This window comes from Malus sylvestris, chromosome 17 (genome assembly GCF_916048215.2).
Source record: "Malus sylvestris chromosome 17, drMalSylv7.2, whole genome shotgun sequence".
Classification (NCBI taxonomy): domain Eukaryota; kingdom Viridiplantae; phylum Streptophyta; class Magnoliopsida; order Rosales; family Rosaceae; genus Malus; species Malus sylvestris.
The window spans coordinates 1,572,467-1,597,390 of record NC_062276.1 but is presented as its reverse complement, the minus strand read 5'-3'; the positions used below and the strand labels follow the sequence as shown (position 1 = coordinate 1,597,390).

At 41.2% G+C, this 24,924-nt stretch overlaps 6 protein-coding genes across 12 annotated transcripts in view; 4 read left to right on the top strand and 2 right to left on the bottom strand.

Moving 5' to 3' along the window:
- Positions 1 to 719: 719 nt before the first annotated feature.
- Positions 720 to 4,640, top strand: LOC126610298 (protein kinase PVPK-1-like). 2 transcript variants are annotated; one of them, XM_050278316.1, is made up of 3 exons: positions 720 to 1,128; positions 1,676 to 2,848; positions 3,448 to 4,640. In XM_050278316.1, exons 2-3 carry the CDS (start codon positions 1,698 to 1,700, stop codon positions 4,319 to 4,321), a joined length of 2,025 nt encoding a protein of 674 aa, XP_050134273.1. In that variant the 5' UTR covers positions 720 to 1,128; positions 1,676 to 1,697; the 3' UTR covers positions 4,322 to 4,640. The 2 variants fall into 2 exon arrangements, with proteins under 2 accessions (XP_050134273.1, XP_050134272.1); XM_050278315.1 differs by having other exon boundaries at positions 1,663 to 2,848.
- Positions 4,641 to 7,126: 2,486 nt separating this feature from the next.
- Positions 7,127 to 10,216, top strand: LOC126610299 (uncharacterized). The gene is made up of 5 exons (XM_050278317.1): positions 7,127 to 7,643; positions 7,778 to 7,863; positions 8,351 to 8,656; positions 8,740 to 8,823; positions 9,485 to 10,216. Exons 1-5 carry the CDS (start codon positions 7,191 to 7,193, stop codon positions 9,891 to 9,893), a joined length of 1,338 nt encoding a protein of 445 aa, XP_050134274.1. The 5' UTR covers positions 7,127 to 7,190; the 3' UTR covers positions 9,894 to 10,216.
- A 53-nt stretch (positions 10,217 to 10,269) lies between these two features.
- LOC126610300 (U-box domain-containing protein 6) lies at positions 10,270 to 11,659 on the bottom strand. The gene is made up of 2 exons (XM_050278318.1): positions 11,409 to 11,659; positions 10,270 to 11,199 (listed from the first exon to the last, which is right to left on the bottom strand). Exons 1-2 carry the CDS (start codon positions 11,621 to 11,623, stop codon positions 10,401 to 10,403), a joined length of 1,014 nt encoding a protein of 337 aa, XP_050134275.1. The 5' UTR covers positions 11,624 to 11,659; the 3' UTR covers positions 10,270 to 10,400.
- Positions 11,660 to 14,055: 2,396 nt separating this feature from the next.
- On the top strand, positions 14,056 to 16,493 carry LOC126611241 (uncharacterized). The gene is made up of 2 exons (XM_050279445.1): positions 14,056 to 16,189; positions 16,299 to 16,493. Exons 1-2 carry the CDS (start codon positions 14,165 to 14,167, stop codon positions 16,398 to 16,400), a joined length of 2,127 nt encoding a protein of 708 aa, XP_050135402.1. The 5' UTR covers positions 14,056 to 14,164; the 3' UTR covers positions 16,401 to 16,493.
- LOC126611242 (putative pentatricopeptide repeat-containing protein At3g01580) overlaps positions 16,355 to 24,924 on the bottom strand; it is a 94,980-nt gene continuing 86,410 nt past the window's right edge. For all 6 annotated transcript variants that reach the window (XM_050279446.1, XM_050279451.1, XM_050279450.1 and 3 more), the window contains one exon: positions 16,355 to 17,633. In XM_050279446.1, the coding sequence (XP_050135403.1) occupies positions 16,545 to 17,633 (1,089 nt within the window). In that variant the 3' untranslated portion in view covers positions 16,355 to 16,544. The remainder of the gene's footprint in view (positions 17,634 to 24,924) is intronic.
- Positions 20,622 to 24,924, top strand: part of LOC126611238 (disease resistance protein RPV1-like) — an 80,146-nt gene continuing 75,843 nt past the window's right edge. The window contains exon 1 of the mRNA XM_050279441.1: positions 20,622 to 20,880. Within this exon, the coding sequence (XP_050135398.1) occupies positions 20,797 to 20,880 (84 nt within the window). The 5' untranslated portion in view covers positions 20,622 to 20,796. The remainder of the gene's footprint in view (positions 20,881 to 24,924) is intronic.

Genomic DNA, 24,924 nt, shown 5'->3' with positions numbered 1-24,924 from the left:
ATCCACTCCCTGAATTTTGGTGTCTCAGCCCAATCAAAACATTGTCCAATTGCATTTGGAATAACGCTTGACTGTCCTCCTGAAAATCTAATTAAAATTAGACACATGTTTTTTTATTAATTATTTGGTCACGCGTTCATTTCTAATTGGGTACTTGTGCATTTCAGGAGGACTTGCTGGTTGCTGCTCTTCTTTCGGTACACAAGCATATGATAGATTTTTTTCACTCTTTAGATTAGATTTAATTAAAATTTAATAATAAGAATTGTATAATTAGAATTTAGGGAGAAAATAATATAATATTTGAGAAGAAAGAATGCTTGATAATATGACAATAGTGAGGACCTATGTTCTATCATGTATTGGATAAAATGGATGACACAATTATCTTGAAAAAAATGTATGAACTGATGGCCTTTTACTGAAGTGGCTGAAAATAATTATATTTATACGTCATGTTGCAGGTTCAAACTTCAAATTTCTCTATCCTTACTAATTAAATATTTTTATTTACCCTATTAACGCAATCATTTGTTTTGATAATCATAAATTAAAATGGCGACCCCAAAATCAGAAAATAATAACCCAAAAGTTGGGTTTTTTTGTTTTTGTTTTTTTTTTTTTACAAAGGCAAGAACAAGAAAAAAAGAAGAGAGACTTTCTTTCCTCTATTTTTTTTCTTTACTTTTTTTCTTAGAGAACAAAAAAACAGAGGGGAAAAAAACAAACATCCAAAACAAAGACGGCTTTTTAAGCTTTTACGCTTTGCTTGCGAATTTTGGCTTCGTATTTCTCTCAAATCCACACCGCGACGGAAAAAAACAGAGAAACTCCAACTTTCTGCTCTCCCCAGAAATTAAAAATTGATAAGTTTATTACTATTTTTTTTCGCATTGTTGCCTTGTTGCTTGATTCCTCTGGATTTCTTGGTCGATCGGATCTGAAGCTCTTCAGTGAAATCCAAAAGATAACAGACAGGAAACAGAGACCCCCTCAAAGGTGTTTCACTTTCTCTGTGAGCTCTCGCTCTTTGGGTCTCTCTCTCCTCTCCCCCTCTCTCTCATTGTACCCACCAGCCAGCCATGCAAGATTGCTTTCTCTCGTCTGCTTTCTCTCTCCTCTGATCAGGTAATTTTTCTAAGCACTCTTTGGCTAATTGGGTCCTTTGCTTTGAGGTTCTTTTGCGTTGTTGTGCTGTTTGGTTACCGAGAAACTGTGGGAAAAGAAAGAAAATGAAAAGTCGGGTTTGGTTTTGGAAAGAATTAAAATTGGAACTTGGGTTCAATCACTGGAGAATTTCGGTTTCTGGGTTTTCAAAAGAAGAGAAATTTGTTCAAAATTTTGTCAAATAATCATTTTATTGCAGCCTTGGATTGTCAAAGAAATGGATTTTCCTCCTTTTCTTGCTGCCATTGATTAGATTGTCAATTAAAGCTCGTATCTTGAATTACGGTTCATCTGGGATTTTCTTTAATTGTATATATTCTTGCAGATTTTTTGTTGATTATGTTTTGTTTTAATTTGCATTCTTTGTTTCGAATCGACGTCTCTGATGCAATCTGCCTTGTTAATTTGATTTTTGGAAGACATTTAAGTTGATGATTGTGTAATTAATGCCTTTAGTAGAGAGATAATTACATCTCATATAATCACTCTGCTCAGTTGGAATTTGCAGTGACAGTGACTGTGTGAAAGCCATGGAGTCACTGGTTGACGGGGTTAATTCTTTGCCGAAGATTCGCTATTCTGCACCGCCGGAGGTAGGCAACAACCCTCCTTCCACAACTGGGACTGCTCGTCCTTCTCAGCCCCCATCTCCAAAACAATCGAGAAGCGAAGGGGTTCTGTCGCCATCTTGCGTGACTGCGCATACTTATTCGGTAAAGACAGTCAGCTATTCAAATGGTTCTGTAAATAATCTAAAGAATCCCAACAAGGCAACTAATCATAGCATGCAGCAGGAAGAGTTTCTCCATATGGGGAAACATTACCACAGTTCGAATAAAGGAAAACTCGAACATGGAGGCCCAAATGATGTTCTGAACAAATCAGCCGAAACTTCTTATCTGAACAAGGTTTCCATGCTGGAAGCAAAATCAAGTGACAAGAATCCGGTTAATGATTGTGATTCGAGTAGATATCTGGAATCTAGAAATCACGGTTTGGTTCCTTATAAAGTAGTGGCCGGGCAGAAAAATAGCCACTTCGTTTCTCACTGTGCAAGCCCTCAGAACAGTTTATATTCTGCCTCTCTGTATTGTGAAGCCAAGCAGAGTTTCACCAACACAGAAGTCAGTGAATGTGCCAGCAGTGTGGAGAAGTCTGTTGAAAGTGGCGAAGTTACTAATTCCTGTGATCTTATTGAGAGCAGGACGACCAGCATCTACAGAGGCAGTACTGGCAGCGATGTTAGCGATGAGAGCAGCTCCAGTAGTTTGAGCAATGCCATTTACAAGCCCCACAAGGCAAATGATGTTAGATGGGAAGCGGTGCAAGCAGCGCGATCTGATCATGATGGAACGCTGGGTAAGGAGCATTTCAAGTTGCTGAGGACACTGGGATGTGGAGATATAGGCAGCGTTTATTTAGCTGAACTGATTGGCACTAAAACTTACTTCGCCATGAAGGTAATGGATAAAGCATTATTGGCAAGTAGGAAAAAGCTTCTTAGGGCTCAGACAGAGAGGGAGATACTGCAATCTCTGGATCATCCTTTCCTGCCAACATTATATACACACTTTGAAACGGAGAAGGTATCTTGTTTGGTGATGGAGTTTTGTCCCGGGGGTGATCTGCACGCACTCAGACAAAAACAACCTGGGAAACATTTTCCGGAGCATGCTGCCAGGTTAGATATTCCTTCACACTTATCCTTTCAGTTTACTCGTTGGTCTACTGACTTTGTATACTAAACCACCGAATTAACTTATTTGCTACACGAACGAGGAAGAAAATGAAGAAGCACACATGCATTATTGACTAAACAGTTACGGTGGAAAAAGCAAGTTAAACTTGAAACCATGCTCAAAATATTGTATGGACTGTCATCTCTCATATGCTTTGCCATTTCAAAATATACCTCTATGCAGCTCCCCTTTGTAATTTGTATGAACATATTGTTCGGTGTTGTTTATGTCATAAAAGGAAATTTGTGGTTTCGGTGATTATTAAGGCTGTCTTTGTAGGACTGATGGTCTGGATGTAGAACTCTCCAGTCATTCCTCCCTCCCTCCCTCACCGAGTCACGTACACGTTTAATTTAGGACACACGTACACAGTTCTAGGTTGCAAGAGGAATCATATTTCAATAAAAGCCTTTAGTGGAAATGGAGGAGTAAACCTATATACTAGAAGGATATCAAGTGTTTGCACACATTTATTTGCCAGGGCTGGGGACATGCTAATGATAATAATTCTAGTGTGTTAATTTCCTGATTGTTTTTGCAGGTTTTATGTGGCTGAAGTTCTTCTTGCTTTGGAGTATTTGCATATGCTCGGGATCATTTACAGAGACCTCAAACCAGAGAATGTTTTGGTGAGGGAAGATGGACATATAATGCTTTCAGATTTCGACCTTTCTTTAAGATGTGCCGTTTCCCCCACCCTGGTAAGATCTTCAAACTTAAGCTTGGAGACAAAGAAGTCATCATATTGTGTTCAGCCTGCATGCATCCAGCCGACTTGTGTGATGCAGCCAGATTGCATTACCCCCACATGTTTTGGTCCACGCTTTTTCACGGGCAAGCCAAAGAAAGATAAAAAGACTAAAGTGAAGAAGAATAATAATGATGTAAACAATCAAGCGAGCCATCTCCCCGAGCTCGTTGCAGAACCAACGAGTGCTAGATCAATGTCCTTTGTGGGAACACACGAGTACTTGGCGCCTGAAATCATTAAAGGTGAAGGCCATGGCAGCGCTGTGGATTGGTGGACATTTGGGATCTTTCTCTACGAGCTTTTGTTCGGAAGAACTCCATTCAAGGGGCAAGGAAATCGGGCTACGTTGTTCAATGTGGTTGGCCAGCCATTACGATTTCCAGAGTCGCCTTCTGTCAGCTTTGCAGCCAGGGACCTGATCAGAGGTTTACTTGTCAAAGAACCACAGCATCGTCTTGCATATAGGAGGGGAGCAACAGAAGTTAAACAGCATCCGTTTTTCCAAAGCGTGAATTGGGCACTAATTCGCTGTACAACTCCACCCCAGGTGCCAAAGCACTACATACTGGACACTCCTGATACACCGAAAGAACCCATGAACGGGAAGATGCCGGGCGTTGATTTGAAGCCATCTGGTAATTATTTAGAGATGGATTTCTTTTGATTCTTAACCTTTGTTTCCCCTTGATGAAAAACTAGTCTCCAACTGATTCATGTGGGTGCTACATGTACACAATGGTTCCTTTCCATTGCAAGGATTACAATTTGGTGAATTCCTGAGATTGAAGAAATGCAATTGCATTGTCCGCCTTTCGGCCTTCTTTCGGCCTGTATACTGCTCGGAACAGTCAAATAGGTCCGGCGAACAAGATGTTTTCCGATTAGGGTTGTAATTTGACACTGCTAATATTATTTCCTTGCTCTCAGCATAAATAATTGGAAGAGAAACTACACGAAGGCAGATGTTGCTTTATTAGAGGAAAGTTATAATGCCTATGCACCCTGGTGCGGGGGTTCGACTAACATGTAACAATTTAACTCACTAATATTACTGTTTGTCAAAAAAGAAAACACGAAGATATAACATGGATTAAATCTTACACATTATTTAACGGAAATGATTTTTACACGTCTCTTTGCTTTCATAGGCATACATTCTTTACAATCCCTTATTTAAATGTCGACCATCCCCTATATTTTATTTATTTATTGTTGAAAATAACAGGAGAGAGGTCAACAACGGCAAGGATAGGAGACTGACCCATATATGTGCGAGGTTTATTATTTTATTTAATTGAAACAAACATCACAAGAATAATATAATATATTACGGCTCAAGTAGGGCTTTCTAGAATCCTTTAAAGCGAAGTGGAACCTTCGGAACAAGCTTTGGGTCTTATTGGAGGGTAAAAATTTCTCTGCAACCCAATCCCGATCGCATATTTTCTCATGTATTTTCCTTTGCCTTTCTACTCACGCTTTGCTTGGACTTTATCCCACTAAATTGAGACATGACCCTTAGCATTCAAAACTCAAACGTGAAAAATCAAAATAAAAACGTCATTGCATTGACAAATTAAATTGAAATTAGTTCACCAAATAAACAAATTAAATCGAGTATTAAAAGTCGTCCTCAAGAAATAAATAAAAGAAACAATTAGAAGCTGTCCCCGTTGGGCAAAAGGCTTGACTTAATCAACGAGAGGACCGGGCTGTTTCATGACAGAATGTGAAGGCCCAACTGCTGGTCGCCACGTCACCAATGAATGTGCAGGCAGCCGGGAGTCACAAAATTATAATTGGTGCACCGTTGGGTGATTTAGACCGACGCGCTTGTACCCCACCGCCCGGGTGCAATGGGGGCGTCCTCCTCCGTTTGTAGGACCTTCCAATTTTGCGTGCACGAAATATCTTTTAGCTCCTTTTTATATAATCTCGGAGAGATTAAAAGGAGGAATATACATCAACAACAAATCAAATGGGAAGTTTAAAGGTCTATAGATCAAGTTTACTTTCGAATAAAATTAGCATTCTGCAATTGGTTCTTTTTATTTTTTTATTTATTATTTTTTGTTAGTTGTGTTTCAAAAATAATGAACGTAACCACTCACAGCTTCACTACATGAGTTTATTTTTTGTGAATTTTGTTTCTTATTTTTTGAAATCTTAATGTGAGAGGGGTAATTTAGTTGTTAGATTCATCATTTTTGTCTTCTCCTTATATATATATATATATATATATATATATTACTATTTAATATTTATGTTGGTATATGTCAATAGTGGCACGTCTGGCATAACAAATTATTTATTTAAAACAACCTCATTTTAAATTGATAAAAGTACAAACGCTTGTAGGGGGTCTCACAAACACTAGTTAATAATTGAAGAAATTGTACTAATGATCCCTCAATTTTAATCCAATTCGAGTAATGGTCCCTTATCTTAACCATTGTCATTTAACTCATCAAAACATGCAATTATGGTCATTTTTATCAATTATGTCATAAATTCCTTGAAAATGAGTCATGTGCAACGCACACAAAGCTGAATCAAGGGGCAAACATGAAAAACCAAATGAAAATAATTGTAACAATAGTTCCTCAACTTTAACCCATTTAAAAAAATTGTCCTTTAATTTTAGCCTAATTAGAGCAATAGAGCCTCAACTTTAACTCAATTGTAGCCAAGGTTCTAAAAGATGTTAAACGTTAGTCAGGCGGCGGGCTATGGCCTAGTGCTTGGGCGAATTTAAGTAAATCTATTGTATTTCGTGTAAATAAATGTCCATTTATACTTAAAATATATATAATTTCATCATAAACAAGAAAATAGAATGACATATATATTATGAAATATTAGAACATAATGAAAACATGAAGAGCAAACATATAATGTGTGTTTCTTTAATAATTTAAGTGTTCAATAAGTCTCTTACAAATTATTAGAAACAATAAAATGCAAAAAGAAAGTCATCTATTTTCTATCTAAGTGAGTTGCAACCTAGGCAATGTCTAGGCGGATCTAGACGGGTTAGAAGGGTGCATAGGCGGTCTAGGCGAACACCTCAGCAGGTCTAGACGCTCTTTCTTAATTTTCAAATGCCTAGACATTAATCGGGACGGTGGCTAGCCACCTAGCTCCTATGTGGGGCCTAAGCAGTGTTAGGCGTGGATTTTTAAAACAGTAATTGTAGCAATGTCATTCCAACATGACTCATTTTTTACGAAATTGATGTAAACAACCATAACTGCATATTTTAAGGAGGTAAAGTACCATTTTTACAAATTTTTCTTAATAATTAACATGTGTTAGCGACAATCACTTGAACACGGCTTATTCAAAAAGTGACTCGTATCGTATACGGCTTTTTGACTATTTATTGCATTTTTAATTGAAACAAAAAAATCAGCAATAATTGCTATTGAAGCGAGTTGTGCACACGCTCTCATACACTATACCACGCGCTTGACCGCCAAGCACAGTACCCCAGTCCCACAATCCCGATCTTCAGAAACCCCATCGTGAACCGTATGCGCACTGCGCACCTACACCCATACCGCACTGCGCACCTACGCCCATACCGACACCACCGTTCCCTCCTCAGCCTCCTCATATTATCAACACCAACAACCAAACAACAACTCTCTTTCTCTCTCATCTTTTCCCTCTCTACTCCTTCGACTTCAACCCTCTCTAAACCCCTTCCTCCTCCTCCTTCTCCGCCTCCTCGAACTGTAGCAATGGCCTCCGCCGACCTCGCCGCCGCCGTTCCCGCCGCAGAAGACGAGACGTACGGTTTCAAGAGATCGGAGATGTTCAAGGAAAAGCTTGCCGGCACCGTCAACGCCTACGACCGCCACGTCTTCCTCTGCTACAAGAGCCCCGAGGCCTGGCCGTCGCGCGTCGAAGGCTCTGAGTCCGATCCGCTCCCTAAGTTCTTCGCCTCCGCTCTCAAAGCTCGCAAGAACGACATCGCCGTAAAGGTCCGTTTTCCAGCTCATTTCGTTGGCGTTTCTGATCGTTTTTTCTTGCTGTTTCTTATTTCCTGGAGATGCTGAGTTCTGGTGTTGAGCTGAGTTGACTCCGTTACTCACTTGGTTTATTTTTTTTTTGATAGACGTTGCTAACAGTAATTGAAGGACGCGAAGGAACTGAGTTTTCCGACGGCGATGTGTTGATTTTCCCACAAATGATCAAATACAAGTAAATTCACGTTGATTTCTTGAGCTTTTTGTTCTGTAGTTGCTTTATTTTGAATGGGAATTTAGAGGATTGAGATAATTAACCAGTGAGTGGTGTTTTGATTCTTCAGATTTGCTTTATTTGACTTGGAGATTTCGCTGATTGCTAGCTAGAGATAGAGTTTATGATTTTCCGATTTCAAGTCTCACATCGACCTAATTTAGTGTGTTTTGAGGATTTTTCATGGAATTGATTGAATGCAAATTACGACCACATTTAGTGTTTTATTTCTGTTTCGACTTTTCTTTTGATTACGAAATTGTGCTGAATTTACTGAACTAAATAGATAATTAGATGTATTAGCTTCTGAAATTAGTTCTAGAAATTGAATTTACTGCTAAGTTTATGACCAATTCCTCGTCTTACAAGGAATTGAAGAGTTTTTCGTTATTGTTTCCTGTAAATTCCTTTTTGTGATTCAGAGGTTGCTTTTGTTTCTTGATCAAAGGGGCTTGAAAGAGTCGGATGTGGACAACTTTGTTGACGATGTCCTTGTGAATGATAAACCATGGGCTTCTGGAGTGCAAGAGGCCTTGACTGGCTCCCATGTATTTGTATGTGCACATGGTAGTCGAGATAAAAGGTGTGGTGTTTGTGGACCTGTTCTGATTGATAAGTTCAAAGAGGAGACTGAGTTGCGAGGACTGTCAAATCAGGTGTTTGTTATTCCTTGCTCTCACATTGGAGGCCACAAGTATGCTGGAAACTTGATTATTTACAGCCCAGGTTCAGATGGAAGCATAACAGGCCACTGGTAATATCCGGATCATAACAGTTTAAAATTTATCATATTGGACTGGACGAAGGAATTTGAGTAGTCTGTACTACGAATTGCAGGTATGGCTACGTCACTCCTGATGATGTGCCGGAATTGCTTGATCAGCATATTGGGAAGGGAGAGATCATAGAGCGACTTTGGAGGTTTGTGTGTTTTTAATTTTACCTACTGTCTCCGATGAAAATTTCACTGAAACTGAAGCTTCTGTTATATTTTCTATGGCTGATTATTTCTAGTCTTGTATGATAGATTAGCGATATAGAGTTATGTTAACATGGAGGAACTTTTATGGAGCGTAGCATTCCTCTGGGTATTAGGTATATAACATTTGATTATCATGTTATTGATTCTGCGATGATTAGAATCGTAAGGAAATTTAGGTAAGTGAACTTGTCAGAAGTATCATCACCACACGTTTAAAAACAAACAGTCAAGGAAACATTTGTTCTTATTTCTATTTCATAGGATGAGTGCATTTTGTTTAGATTCTCATATGCAAGGAAATGGTAACGTTTTTCTTTCTGTCAAGGTTTGTGTTACCTTCATGGGATGAATAGTTGATAGCTAGTTCATCTCAGTGAACCAAATCAGACAACTTTTTTTTTTATTGATAAACCAAACCAGAGGTGGTTTTCGGGAAGGGGAGATGGGGTCAAGTAGGCACTGGACAGAGATGGAGAAAGCAAAGCAGATCTAGTCAATTGGTGCCAATTGGATATAACTGCGTTACTTAATTGCTATTAACGAAGCTTAGAATTGAATCTTTAAATAGCTGAACGTGAAATTCAATTTCATTCCTTACAGGGGCCAAATGGGAGCATCTTCTGATGGAGCTGAAAAAATTAATGGCCAGAAGCTTCCAAATGGAGGAGAAAGTAAGAAAATCGAGGAGAAGCCCCAAGAAAATGGCAACCAAACTAACCAAGAAAACGTCAATCAGATTCAGAGTAATGAGAACTTTTCAGGCTGTTGCCAGGGTGCTGATAGTAATGGATTTACATGCTGCCAAGAAGTAAGTTTGGAGCAAAAAGGTGGAAGTGAGGAAAAGAAGCTGAAAGAGACCACAAAGGCGTGTGCCAGGAAGGATGCCTCGGGGAAGCTGTCAAGCTTGATCGGGAAATGGGAGCAAAGTGATGTTCTTGCAGCTGCTGCAGTGGTGGGAGCAGTGGCAACAGTGGCTGTGGCCTACAGCTTTTATAGAAGGTCAGGCTGAAACGTACTCTAATCCTTGTCGGGTTTTGCCGCCGGCATAGAGGCCCTATTTTCTTGTAGAAAGATGTTATAAACGTCAGTTAAATAATCCTCCGAGCCATTCTCTTATATGAAAGGAGAATGTACGCTATACGTGCTTTTTCGGAAGGTGGGATGAATCCCCGAAGCTAAGCCATATATAGTAACAAAAATATTCACTGTTCTTTTCCGTAGATTGCTTACACAACTGAAATTCGTTGTTCCAATATACTGTTGAATGGTTTTGTCTTAACAGTGGGAGATTTGTATGAAACTGCTTGCTAAATGTTGATGCGGTATTTTCTATGTTCTTGTGATTCTTTTCGATTTGCCTGCTAGACTTTTAATTCAACCGTCAATTATGTCAAATTTTCTGTTAAATTTTAAGAAACGAGATAAACGACTATGTGTTAACATCTTAATCTGGTTGGAACTGTTTTTTCCGGCTATATTTACATCGCTAACGGCAAAGCTCAGGGTTTGGTCGCGATCATCGTCCGATGCTGATCTTTGCAAGCATCTCCTCCACCAGCCTCTGTGCCGATGTACTTGTCCCCGCAACTCTCTCTCCTTCGGCATCGATTTCCTCCATAATCTGCTCTATAACCATGTTCCTCGACTGCTTGTTTCTCGAACCATAGTTGGAACAGTCTCTCAAAAGAAACAGCAACTCCCGTGCCGTGGTTTTAGCCGTCCACGACCCATCGCCGCTCAGCTGAAGCAGTCCCGGCATTGCTCCTTCCCTCAGTATCAGTCCTCTGTACTTTTCTCTGCAGCTCTGGCATATAAGCAGGAGGATTCTCGCTGCGTGCTCCTTGGATTTCGTCGATCCCTCTTCAATTGTCTCAACCAGTGCCCGGATTGTGCCGCACGTACCTGCAGTTTCCTCGAGCGCAGTCTCGGATGAAGAAACGATGTCGTCAAGTAGCGCGATTGCCTTCTCAACCAGTTGGTTTGATTTTTCCAAGCCGTGCAATATTTGTTGCAACGAAAACACTACGCCCGAAGAAACCAAAGACGGAATAATCTGATGGCAGGTCGAGAGGTTGTGCAGCGTGGCTATGCCGTCGAGTCTGGCTTGCAGACTGATGCCTTCAGCATAGTCTTGATTGAGAAGTTCGACTATTAGTTGGATGGCTCCGGACGATGCAATCGGTAGCTTGTTTCCCTTGCAAGACGAAAGGATCAAAAAAGCCGCTATCGTGAGCTCGATCACCGCCTTGCTTTCGCAGCGGAGCAGGTTTAGCAACGCCGGTAAAGCCCCGGACTTCACAATTCTACTCTTGTTTCTGCAAAGTTAGAAAAGTAAAGGAAAAATTCAATCTTACAGCACAAGGAAGAGTCCCCAGTAAAAATCATACATAACAGAGAAAAGTTTTAGACTTTTTCACAAATTTTTCGATCCATGAGACTTTAAGAAAAAATATGAAATGCTTGGAGTTATCGAAGACTTGGCGCAACAGTGACGTTGTAGGATTTATACAGCATATGGACTAACCTTTCACTACCAAAGGCAAGACTAAGTAGAGAAAACAGAGAAGCTTCAATGGCTTCGGCATCCTCCGAATGCAGCATCGAAATCAACGGAACCATAACGCCCCTCTCTGCCAACTTGTGCCTCTGCTTGCTCTTCAGCTTACCCAGCTCCGTCGCCGCCTCAATCTGCGCCGCCCGGTCGCCGGAAAACAGGTTTTGCAGCACCAGCTCCTCCATGATCAGAGCAAGCAGGAAAGCACCAGTTTCTCACCAACTAGGTAGGTTAATAATTTGGCATTGGGGATTGGGGGGATTGGTTGCTTCAAGAAGTGGTATTAATTGGGGCTGTGCGAATCCATTGTTTCAGTTAGAAGCAAACTCAACAATTCTTTTTTTGTCACCCTTTCTTTCTTTCTTTCCTTTATTTTTCAGAGTGTTTCTGATTTGGAAATGCTAAAAAACGATTCCTTGAGGATGAATCTTTAACTTTCCTTTTATTTGAGGCAAACGGCGTCACCTTTTTGGGCAAAGTAAATTAGTTATTATCCTTCTTTTTTGGCCAATAGGAATTTTTGACCAATGAACACCTTCTTTGGCATAAAGTAGAGAAAAACGAGAGAAATTTTGATGTCTGGTTAGGGCACCATTTCATCTGTATATCACGCATGTGATTAAAGAGGACTCTCGTGCATTGGGGTTTATAACGAACTTGCTTTTATTGATTATAACACTAGTTATGTGTGGGCGTACGGATGACGTGGTTCTCTGAAGACATGCAACTTTACGATATTGTTTAGTGATTACATGTTTTTTTATTATTTTTTAGGGTTTTATGGTGAATTGATATTGATCACTAAAACGGATTCAAATGAAGTAATATTCATACCCCAAGTACTCTTATGATATGGTTGGGGATTTGTAATCCAAGGACGTCTATATAATAAAGTAGTTCATTTGGATATAGTATATACAAATGTTACTCTTCTTTATCTTTACTTTTCTTTTCGATAAATGTTACTGGGACTCTTTCAAAAGTGAAACTCTTCATAAATTGTCTATCACCTTATATCTTTTGCATAATATTTTATAATGTTAATACGAAAATTAACATTAAAATGTGAGGTGACGTAAATCTATAGAGAATCCTATTAGTCTCCTTAGCATTTCTCTTTTTTTTTAGTAGAAAAGAGAACATGACCCTTAAAAAAAAGGAAATAATAATGAAACATTTATGGTACTGTTTACTTTTAACGCTAAAGACATTTTTACTTTGAAAAATCACTCCTAATACTATTCACTTACACATTTATTTTGTCATTTTCATTAAAAACATACAGAATAGCAGAAAAGCAATGATATTTCTTTTTTCTTTAAAAAAATGTCTGCCACTAAGAATGCATGATTAGATTCTATTTTCATTCAAATTACGCAAGAAATTTGTAAATAGTAGCATATAATAGTATATATTTTTATTTTTCTAAAGTGGCACTGTGGCAGTGAAACAAATTGAATTGATAATGTTTTTGCTTTTGCTTTTGCTTTCCCGCTATATGGCGGGATTTATATTTACTTTTAAGGCAACGCACGAACTTTTATGTTTATTCTAATTTTTGCCCTAAGTAAGAGAATATTTGCATTTATTGTGTTAGTTGTGATATTTTTCAGTGTATCTGTACCATGAGGGATATACCATATTATATAATTAAAGGAAAGTTTTTTTTTTTTTTTTTTTCAAGTGTTTATTGAATTATATAGTGATATGTAGCATATTGTATCATGTTTTGTTGTGATGTTTCGTGCAAAAATTTTACTTTATTTTTGCCATTACAAATTTTGGGTGAGTTATTTCCACTCTTGGTTTTAAACTCAATACAAGTATTTCCTTATGTGTTATTACATAATAATTGGTATTTTCAACCTTATGGGTTATACGAGTATCATACTACTATGTTATTGAGGAAGGAAGAAGGTATGAGCGTGGAGGCATGAAAGAGGAATAATTGCAATCCGATCGTGACGGAATGACATTCTCTTTTATGCAACCGCTCTAACTTGATTTCTTTCTTATATTTATATAAATATGTTCCTCCATGTTTTCGAGTATCTTAATTACCACAAGTTATTTTAAATTTTGGGGACGAAATTTTATGCACTAAAAAAGCTGTATGTCACTTGTACCATTTGTCTATTCTTTAGGATAATGTATTGTATAATTTTACAATATAAATCGTTTATTTTTCATCAGCTTAAAAAATATTTAGAAAAAATTACTCAAATGTGAGATATTTAGTAATTTATATGGATCAATTATGTTGAACATCTAGACAATTTTAATATCAAGTAACATATTAATGTTGAATCGTGGACTTATTTGATCCATATATGAGTTAACAATGTCCAACTTTATCGAATTTTTATTAAAAAGATCTTCAAATAATAATTTAAAAAAATAAACGATATTAAAATTTGTACTTAAAAAATATGTTAATCGCAAAATGTGGATAACAAAATTTGATTCAATGGGGATTTTGGTCATTTAATTATTTTTCAAACTCAGAACCAATTAATTTTGATTTCATTTTATTTTTGTTTTTTAACTTTTTTTTTTTTTCAAACATATGAAGCTCTTTGCGCCTTATCGCGGGAAGCTGAACACTTGTAGCGACCAGGAAACAAGAGACTGTCCGAATTCTCCCCATTAATCTCCTCCTTAATTAAAATTAAAAATTAAACACATGGCTAATCACCCTAACCTTCCTCCCTTAATCAAGATTACCAATGCCATCAACCTCTAATCATCCGATTAATCCTCCTCCTCCTCGCACAAACCTCAATTGCCACCGCCGCCAACGCCGCAAGAAGAAAAACACTCACCCCATCCTCGATAATCCCGATCCCGACCCGCATTCGGAACCCGAATCCTCCCACCCTCCACCACCAGCCGCACCCGAACCCGAACCCAAACCCCAAACCGAACCATCACCGTCGTCGCCATTGCCGATCGATGACCCTCACGTTCGGATCGCGATGTACGTGGCGATGGCCCACGCGGGCCTCGCCTTCTCGCTGGCCCTCCTCTACGGCGTCACGAAGCTCCTCCAAGGCTACTGGCGGCCGATCCACTGGGCGATCCTCTGCTCGATGCCTCTCCGCGAGCTCCACACCGCCCTCGTCTCCTTCTGGTCCCACTCCCTCAACCTCGGCCTCTTCGAAACGCTCATTGCCATCCCGATCGCCGCCCTCCGCGCCACCACCGCCTCCCTCGTCGATTCCCACACCGCCATCCAGTGCTGCCTTCTCCGCGGCCGCCCCAACCGCAGAAAGAGGCAGATCAGATTCTCTAAGCTCGTCCAATGGCTCATCTCTTTCGCTCTCTTCGTCATCGTATACGAGAGCATAGGCATTATCTCCATCCCGGCTTTTGCCGCGGCTTGCTTCATCGCCTACTCTCTCGGTTACAGAAGCATTCTGATTGATCGGGGCGTCGCCACCACTCTCTCTGCCATCTCCTCTGTTCGCCGCAGCGGCAGATTAAAATTCAAAAATACCATCAATATTAACAGTAATAGTAACTCCCCTGCTAATTTTGGCGGGAAAATCAGCCGGTGCATTACGAGCATGATGCTCAACAGGTTGAAGACGGCGGTGGCGATTGGCCTGATCACGGTGATGATCGTGGGATCTGTGTTGGGATTCTTTTTCTTTTCGTATAAGATCGCAATGGAAGGGAAGGGGGCTGTGATTTTACTCAAAGCACATTTGGAAGAGATGAATTACGATTACGCCGAGAGGGTCGGATTCAAGAAATGGATGAATGCGAATCAGGTTCCGGAATTGATCGATGATTACGCCACCAAGTTCTTCGAAACTGTTTCGCAGAACATCGATTCTCTGGCGGCGCATTACAATGTGACGGAGGTTGTTGACAGTGTTAGGCATTACTTGAGTACTAATCACGATCAGATTCATAATCCCATGTCGAATAGTAATGAATCGGGCCTCAATTTTTCGAGTAGTATTAGTACTAATGGTGACGGTCAGCCTAATTTTTCAGAGAAGTTTCGTGGCATTCAATCCCGGGTGAGGAACGGAGAATGGGGAGTGATCTATAGAGATATCGATGGCTTGTTTGGAGAATTCATGTCATTGATCGCAAGGGAAGACTTGGCGGAGAAAACGAAAGATTTCTTGCTGCAGGGGTTAGACCTCTCCAGAAGAGTACTCGCTAGCGGAACAACGGTTGTGGCCGGAGGAGCAAATCTGTTGTTTTTCATGGCGGTCTCGCTCGTTTCAGGGGCTGCAGGATTGTTCAATTTCTTCTTCGAATTGACGGTGTTCTTCTGGCTTTTGTACTACCTAATCACAACTGATTCAGGCGGCGTTATGGATCATGTCCTGGGAATGCTGCCCCTTTCGAAATCCACAAGGGTTCGGTGTGCTCAAGTGCTTGATCACGCTGTCAGCAGCGTGCTGTTGGCTGCTGCCAAGGTCACATTCTTTCAAGGGAGCCTTACGTATCTCTTGTTTCGATTCTACCAGATTCATTTCCTCTACATGTCTACATCCCTCGCTCTTATGAGCGCTGTTTTGCAAATTACACCGGCTTGGTTCTTGTCCATTCCGGCTGCGCTGCAGCTGGCCATGGAAGGGAGATATGTCAAGGCAGTTTTGGTGACGGCGGTTCATCAGATTCTGTTGGAATACGGCACAGCAGCTATCCAAGATGAGATTCCGGGACAGAACGCCTACCTCACTGGCCTCAGCATACTTGGGGGCATTGCTCTTTTCCCCTCCATGTTGGAAGTAATTTTCCTCCTTTCTAAACCTTATTCTTGTGAATTAATGCTTGCATTTATGTTAATTAGAGCGGTCTAAATGGCGTTTGAATTGCGTTTTTCCGATCAAATTACAGGGAGCGATTATGGGTCCTCTGCTGATGACAGTGATGATTGCCTTCAAGAATCTGTATGTAGAATTTGTCCTTGCTTCTGGAAAAGAAGCCACTGCTCATTGATACAAGTAATTACTGCATTTTTTCATGAAATTGATGTAAGTAATTTGATAGAAAAAACATCACAGTCCTAAAGTATGTCCATATCATTACGCCTTTCATGTGAGTCGAAACTTTCCCTACAAGAAATTTCTCAACACTTCTAATCTAGACAGCATCCGCCATGTTTTGTAGCAGGAGATCGACATTGGGAACATAACCTTCCTCTCTCATTTTCACCTCTAATTTTCCTAGCACTCCATAAATCTGATCGGAATCAAGGTGCAATCTATCTCCAGCAACAAAACTACATATGTCATTCCCCACCTCGACAATGCTCTGCCCGGACACCTTCTTTAACCCCTTCTCCTTTATCAAAGTTCTAAGATTTGTCACATTTTCCCATTTGTTATCCATGGCATATATATTCGAGAGCAGGATGTAATATCCTGCATGATTAGGATCCAACCGAAAAAGACTCTTTGCTGCAACCTCTCCAAGTTTTGTGTTGTTATGAATCCGGCATGCACCAAGAAAGGCTCCCCAAACATGAGGTGCAGTTGGATTGGGCATTGTCTCAACGATTTCCATTGCCTTGTCCAGCTCTCCTGTCCGGCCAAGAAGATCAACAATTATCCCGTAGTGCTCAGGTCCGGGCTTAAGTTGGTATTCAGGCAACATGGTGTTGAATATCTCAATGCCTTCTTCAACCAAACCCGAATGGCTACACGCAGATAAAATCGAGAGAAATGTTACATCATTAGGCTTGACATCTGAGTGCTTCACCATCCGATCAAATACCTTTAAAGCTTCTTCTCCTTGTCCATGAACTCCATAACCTGCAATCATCGCGCTCCAGATAACGACATCTTTGTCTGTTATCCCTTCAAATACTAGGACAGCATTGTCTATGCTGCCGCATTTCGAGTATAACTCTATGAGTGAAGCTCCAACAAAGATGTTATTCTTGAAGGCGCGTTTAATCACATAAGCATGGACGCAAAGAGCTTGTTGAAGAATCCCTAATTCCGAACAAGCTGCAAGAAGCTTGACCATAGCAACGGCATCAGGCTTAGTTTCGTCTGATAGCATGTCGCGAAAGACCCCAATTGACTTGTATGCCATTCCGTTATGAGCGTACCCGCTCAACAAGGCAGCCCACGAAACCACATCTTTCTCTGGCATTCTATTGAAGAGATCACCTGCTTTTTCGGGTGCAGAGCACTTCATGTACATATCAATCAGGGCGGTAGCTACCTTGACATCTAACTCAAAACACTTCCTAGTAGCAATTTTGTGGATCTTCTTACCTTCTTCTAAATTACCTGCCAATGCACATGCTTGTAATGCACTTACCAGAGTCACTGAATTAGGTTCGATTCTCGTATCAATCATTTTGTTGAAAAGATTTAACGCTTCTGTTACATCCCCATTATGAGTGTAACAGGCAATCATGGAGCTCCAAGAAACCACATCTTTTTCCAGCATCTTCATGAACAACCTAGCGGCAGTTTTGACAGAACCCGTCTTTGCATAGAGATTTAGCAATGCATTACCTAAAGATAAATCAGAGTTGAACCCGTTCCTAATAGAAACACCATGCACACAACTTCCAATTCTAAAATTTGATAACTGAGCACAAGCCGAAACAGCACTAACAAGCGTCACTTGGTCAGGATTAATGCACCCCACCATTACCATTCGGGAGAAAAACTCCAATGCTTCTTCAGGATCACCATTCTGCTCATATCCAGTAACCATAGAAGTCCACAAAAACACATCCGGGTGCAAAAACTCGTCAAACACTTTCACAGCCTCGCCCATTTGTCCGCATTTGGAATACAATTCAATCAATGCGGAACCTACAAACATATCCAATGCAACCTTCTCATGTTTCTTCACAAACCCATGTATTATTTTTCCACACGCTAGCGCCCTTAACCTCGCACACGCCTTCAGAGCAATGGGAATGGTGAAATTATCAGGCTTTTCATCATTACCTCTTGACTCAGACATCATGCTACGAAATAGACACAAGGTCTCCTCCCATCGGTCCTCTCTACAGTAACTCCTGAGCATGGCATTCCAGAGATAGACAGTTCTGTGGAGCGTTTCGTCGAACACCTTGCGGGCATGACCGAGGGACTCATATTTTGCGTACAGAGCGTTGAGTTTTGTGGCAAAGAAGCTGTCCTGGGAAAGGCCGGCTTTGAGGGTTTGAGAGTGCAATTGCGCCACTGATTTCGCGCTGTTATATGATGCAAGCAGATTAGCAAGGACTTCCCTCCTTTTCATGCAGAAGACTCGCTTGGTTACCCCAAAAGAATCTCACAATCTCATAAAACCAGATCGGGTTTCGTTGGTAGTCACACTTGTGGCTGTAAGTTGGCTGTGTCGAATCCAATCAAGTCGGGTTTCTTCGTGTTTTTCACTTGTGTGGCGTGTTTTTATCTCTTTGACGAGATGTATAGAATTGTATCAGAATTTTATACAGGAACTTTAATGAAAAGTTTCTGATGCCGTTTATTTTCACGAAAAATCGTATTTTTATATTAAAATGTCAATTATGGTACATGCTTCGTTTTATAAAATGCATAGCATTTGCATGAGAACTTCCGTCAAATTAAGCAAGTGAAACACATGTTACATGCTTCGTTTGTTATGAATATGTAAAGGACAAATGCTCCGCATTTTATCAAATTAAGATACCAATTTTATGAATTACGAGTCTATCTTTGTTTTGTTTCACTTGAGGAGATGAAAAGAGTACGATGAATTTAAACCATTTAGCAAATACATAAATCACTTAAAATGTATAATTCACAGTTATGTGAACAGAGAGAACATATAATCATTCTCCGAAAACACCACTCTTTTCTTTTTTCATTAATTCTCTCTATGCACTAATTCTCTCACTTTCTACCAATTTTTGTTTTCCTATAATTTTTTCGTTTAGGTGTGAATAAGGTGCATTATGAGTGTGTACTATATAGAGTCTGATGATCATACTATTACCATACGTGTTTGACGATGTCATTAACGATGACGATGGCTAATCCTTCAATGACTAATATAAAATAACGTTCAACTCATGACTGATATGTTATTTCTTTGATATAGTAAGAATCTTTTGAATTTCCCATATTTCTTGCATTAACTTATATCAAACCTAATTGTGCTTCAAGTCACAGAAAAAGAGATGTTGATTCTCAGCCATCTAACAAACCAGTGGTCAAGCTCATTAGGGTCCCCAGGCTCTCATTCTCTATCCACCGCCCATTTTGTAAAAAGCAGTAGCATGCACTAGCGTACTACCTTTAACTATTTTATAGTGTATTTAGTTCCAACAAATCATCTCCGACATTGGTTGGTCATTTTTCCATTCTATGCTAAAGGTTTTGCAAAGGCCGGATCTTTTTTCTGGAAATCCTAAGCATCCCGCAATCGTGATTGTTCATGGTACGATCAATTTTTGGTAGATATTATTTATATTTAGTTTTAAATTTTAAATTTTGAAATGATTTCTGATCGCACAATGTACGATGAACGATCACGATCACGGAATCCCTAGGATCCTCAAAAAAAAGATCCGGTGAGAATCATTTTCCTTTGCAAAGCTCTTATACTGAAGGGGTCTTCCTCGTGTGACGTCTCACAACAAATTATACATACAATATTAAAACGTCACGTGACTATAAATTCGTTACTTGTGAATCATTATGATCAGATTTTAATGTTAGCATATTGCATAAGTGACATATTACTATTATTATGTTTTGTTAACGTTTGAATTAGTCCTTAGACTTTGTCCTAATTGGAGCATTGATCCCCAAACTTTGGCTCACATTTAAAATACAATTCAATCAATGCAAAACCCACAAACATGAGCCATGTCCAATTCAACCTTGTCATGTTTGTTCATAAACCCATGACGGCCACCAACATCAAAACCAACCTGTGCACCACCTTTAAAATAGAATATGGTCATGTACTAAAGGTAGGTTCAAAAAATCGAAAAAAAAAAACCTGAACGATACACCGAACAGAAACTTAAATAACAAACCGAAAAAAAAAACCAAACCGAAATCATGTGGTTTGGTTTCGGTTTCAATGATGATGAAATCGAACCGAATATATGTATTAATTTTATTTATTTATTTATGAAAGGTATTTATTTTCTGAGCCAATTTCAAGCCCAAATTTCAAGCCCATGTTAAGAAAAGCCTTCTTACTACAAACCATAGCAAATTTCAAGCCCAAAGTTTCATTTCTTACTCAGCCGCATCTGGAATCTTCTCTCCCTCTTCTTTCTTCATTATTTTTTGCTCTCACATCTTCCAGCGATCCAAAACAATAATCAGGAGTTTCGTTGGGGAATCTTGGGAAACGATCAGGGGTTTCACTTCTTTGCTTGAAATCAATGAATACCAGCAGCCTCGCCCTTGCAACCGCCGCCGCCGGCGGTTCGTCTTCCTCTCGGCGTTCAAACCGCTGGAAGTACGAGGTGTTCCTGAGCTTTAGAGGCGAGGACACACGCACTGGGTTCACGGACCACCTCTCCCTTGCGTTAAGCAGTGCCGGAATCAACACGTTTATAGACTACGAGCTCAAAAAGGGGGAGAATATACAGAGAGAACTTGACCGAGAAATCGAAGGGTCGAGGATCGCGGTCCTCGTCTTCTCAAAGAGTTACGCGGAGTCCCGATATTGCCTGAGGGAGCTGTCAATGATCATGAGGTGCCGAGAAGATCAAGAGGGGAAAGTAGTCTGTTTGTACCATACTTGACCAATCCCGAAACTACCGAGCACCGGCCAACGCTATACTGTCAAGGACCCAGAAGAGTTCCCCTCCGACCAGGAGGCCAATCACTACTCGACACGTGTCAAGATTAGAAGCCAATCAGAGCGCAGCACGTGTCAACATCAAGAACCAATCATAACATGACACATGTCAATGTGACAAAGCTACAAGTTTTTCTATAAATAGGGGTCATTCCCCCACAATATGGCCTAATGCCATTTTGTGTTAAATCATTCACAAGAACTCACTAAATTGAGAGCTTGATCCTTTGTACTTGTGTAAGCCCTTCACTACTAATAAGAACTCCTCTACTCCGTGGACGTAGCCAATCTGGGTGCACCACGTACATCCTGTGTTTGCTTCTCTGTCTCTATTCATTTACGTACTTATCCTCACTAGTGACCGAAGCAACCAAGCGAAGGTCACAAAACCTGACACTTTCTGTTGTACCAAAGTCTTCGCTGATTTTGTGCATCAACATTTGGCGCCGTCTGTGGGAAGCGACACTTATTCCTACTCTCTTCAGCTGTGTCAAGCTGGTTTCTATCATTCGTACACTTTCTTTTGACCAGGCATCCCTCTCCAACATGGGAAGCGAAGGAAGCCACAGCACACAGAATGACACCCCCCTTGCACATAGTGCGAAACAACGAAAGAAGGAAGGAAAACGAGTTCTTCTTCAAGCTAAAGTCGATGAGTTGGAAGCTCAGAACAACAAGATAGCAATAAGGAATGAGGTCCTCCAGGAGCAATATGAGAAGCTCTTCGAGACACTCCACGAAGCTAGGCAAGCTCAGACACGCGAGCTTGTTGCCCCCGTGGAGGTCAACCATCAACTGGGTGCCCTCCAACATGGAGGGTCACATGCATTCGACATAGATATCCCTGATAGGGAACAGATTACCCCTCGACTTGATAATCAACATGAGGCTTCTCTTAACCCAGTTGCTTCGACCCGAACCATGAGAAGTGGAGGGAGACACCTCTTTACTGAAGGGGCAGAAGGATCGAAAGCAGTCTTTCGCGATTGTCGGGATTTCCTGAAGCAACGTCGAGAGAATTCCATCCATATAAGCTCAAAGATTAATGACCCAAGGATTTCTGAGAGACTCGGTCCCCTGCCACGGCCCAAGCCGGCCACCAATTTGGGGAAGGGGCAACAAGTCCCAGAGAGACATGAGGGTACAGGGGACTCAGAGGTGTTCCGACAGACATACCCTGGAAGCCAGTACAGCGAGTCCAGGGAAAAATCACATGCCCTTGATCAAACCTTCCTAATTCCAAGAGGAGATGGAGATTTACGAAAGAAAGCTCCAGTGACACATAACTCCGCTCAGGACCCCCTTGTCCTACAACTTCTTGAGGAAGTAAACAAGTTGAAGGCTGAACGTCAGGCTGAAATACCTGACTGGAACCAACCCAGGCCTGGCCCTCTTACAAGGAGGATCCTCAACACCCCCCTTCAAGCAAAGACAAAGCAAAAGCTTGGCTTGCAACTTTATACTGGAAAAGAGGACCCGATTGAGCACCTTAACCTCTTTGAGTCCACCATGGCATACCGGATGCACACCGACGAAGAGCGATGTCTTCTCTTCCCCTCCACCCTCTCTGGTGGAGCTCTAAATTGGTATTGTCGTCTTACACCTGAGACGGTAGACTCATTTGAGGAATTGAGGAAACTATTTGTTTCCCAACACATTTTCCAAACCGATCGCTTGCACTCTGCAGATGACTTGTACACTATCCGCCAGAAGCCAGACGAGTCATTACGTATGTATGCTGGCCGCTTCAGCCATGAATACTCCCGGTGTGCCGAGGCAGATGACAAGACTGCCCTCAAAGCCTTCACGGCAGGCCTACGTGATTGTTTCTTTAAATACATGATCAATGCCAATACTTGGAAGACTTACTCTGAGGTGATGGCGCAGGCTTATAACCATGCCTCCGCCGAGGCAAAGACATATCAGGGGAAACCCCCTACAACCATCCTTTATCAACAAGTGGGAGGTGGAAGCCAGACTCACCTAAATGAGAAGACCTCGACTTCCCAAACAGCAGTGGCACCTCCCCATGCCTTGCATAATGCTTCACCGAATCAACAGACATATCAATTTCAAGGCAAGAGGAAGGATTTCCATCCTCACCACTCTCCTTTCAGTAAAAAGAGTAAGGGACACTATCCCGATAACCAAGGGTATCGCCACAATAACGCTCGCCCCCAGGCAGTCAATGCAGTGGGTCAAACCCGCGTCAAGATACCCCCTACCCCAAGGTATGAGACATACACGCCCTTGAATGCCACATGCGCGGCCATTTACCCCAGCATAGCTCACCTGATACCAAAACCAAAGCCGAGGCACCCAGATTACACGCCCCCGAATAACGCGGGCACGTTTTGTTGCTACCATGAGCATAACGGCCATGATAGCGAGAAATGTATCATCCTCCGTGATCGTATTGAAGCTTTGGCACGAGAAGGAAAAATTGATCAATTCCTTCTTCACCCTCAAAGGGATAACCGTAACCAACGCCAGGTGAATGTCATATATTCCATAAGCGGCGGCACACCCATATCTGAATCTTCCAATAGGGCCATGAAAAACAGTGAACGAATTCTGAGGCCTGGTCACCAAATGTTTCACGTGGAAGACATCAGGGGAGGGAAGTATCAAAAGCCTAACTGGGATCCGATATGTTTCTACCCTGAGGAAGAAAGAGGCATCATCTACCCTCATAACGACCCATTGATCGTGGAGGCTCACATAGCCAACTTTGATGTTCGACGAATCCTCGTAGACACAGGGGCTTCGGTCAATATCATGTTTGCCGAAGCTTTCAGGGCACTCAGTGTAGCTGAACACTTGCTCGATCGCTCGATTTCTCCTCTGATAAGCTTCTCCGGTGATATCGTGCAACCCTTAGGGAGCATACATTTACCCTTTACTATTGGTACAGGCCCTTACACGGCTACCATTACCACTAACTTCCTAGTGGTTGACTGCCCAACGGCATACAATGTCATATTTGGGCGCACAGGCATCAATGATCTCAAGGCTATGGTATCCACGCATATGCTGTTGATGAAATTTCCAACCCCCCATGGCAACGGCTACATCAGAGGAGATCAGCTTAGTGCACGATCATGTTACAACACTTCAGTTAAGCAACAACACTTGCCCGGACCCAAGGAAACCCTGTCTGTACATGACCAAGTCACAAAGACCAGCCTAGATGAAGCGAACTTGGATCTTCCTGATAGCAACAATCAACCCGATGATCCTCGAGATGACTCTTTCACCCAGCAAGCCCAACCTGCTGAAGAGTTGGAGAAGGTACCTATCTCAAGAGATTATCCAGATCGCATGGTGAAGATTGGCACCACATTGTCACCACCCCTTCGGTTAGCATTGATATCTTTTTTGAAAGAGAACACTGAAGTCTTCGCCTGGTCATACGAGGACATGCCAGGCATCTCTCCCGATGTCATCTGTCATCGTTTGAGTATTGACCCCAAGATCAAGCCGGTGAGACAGAAGCGAAGATCTTATGATGCTGAACGATACGAGGCAATGAAAGCAGAAGTTGAAAAACTCAAAGGCATAGGCTTTGTCCGCGAAGTCAATTACCCGACATGGGTAGCAAATGTGGTCCTTGTTAAGAAAAATTCGACCAAAGAAAGTCTTTTGCTTCAAAAGGTCTTGTGGAGAATGTGTGTTGACTACACCGACCTAAACAAAGGGTGTCCGA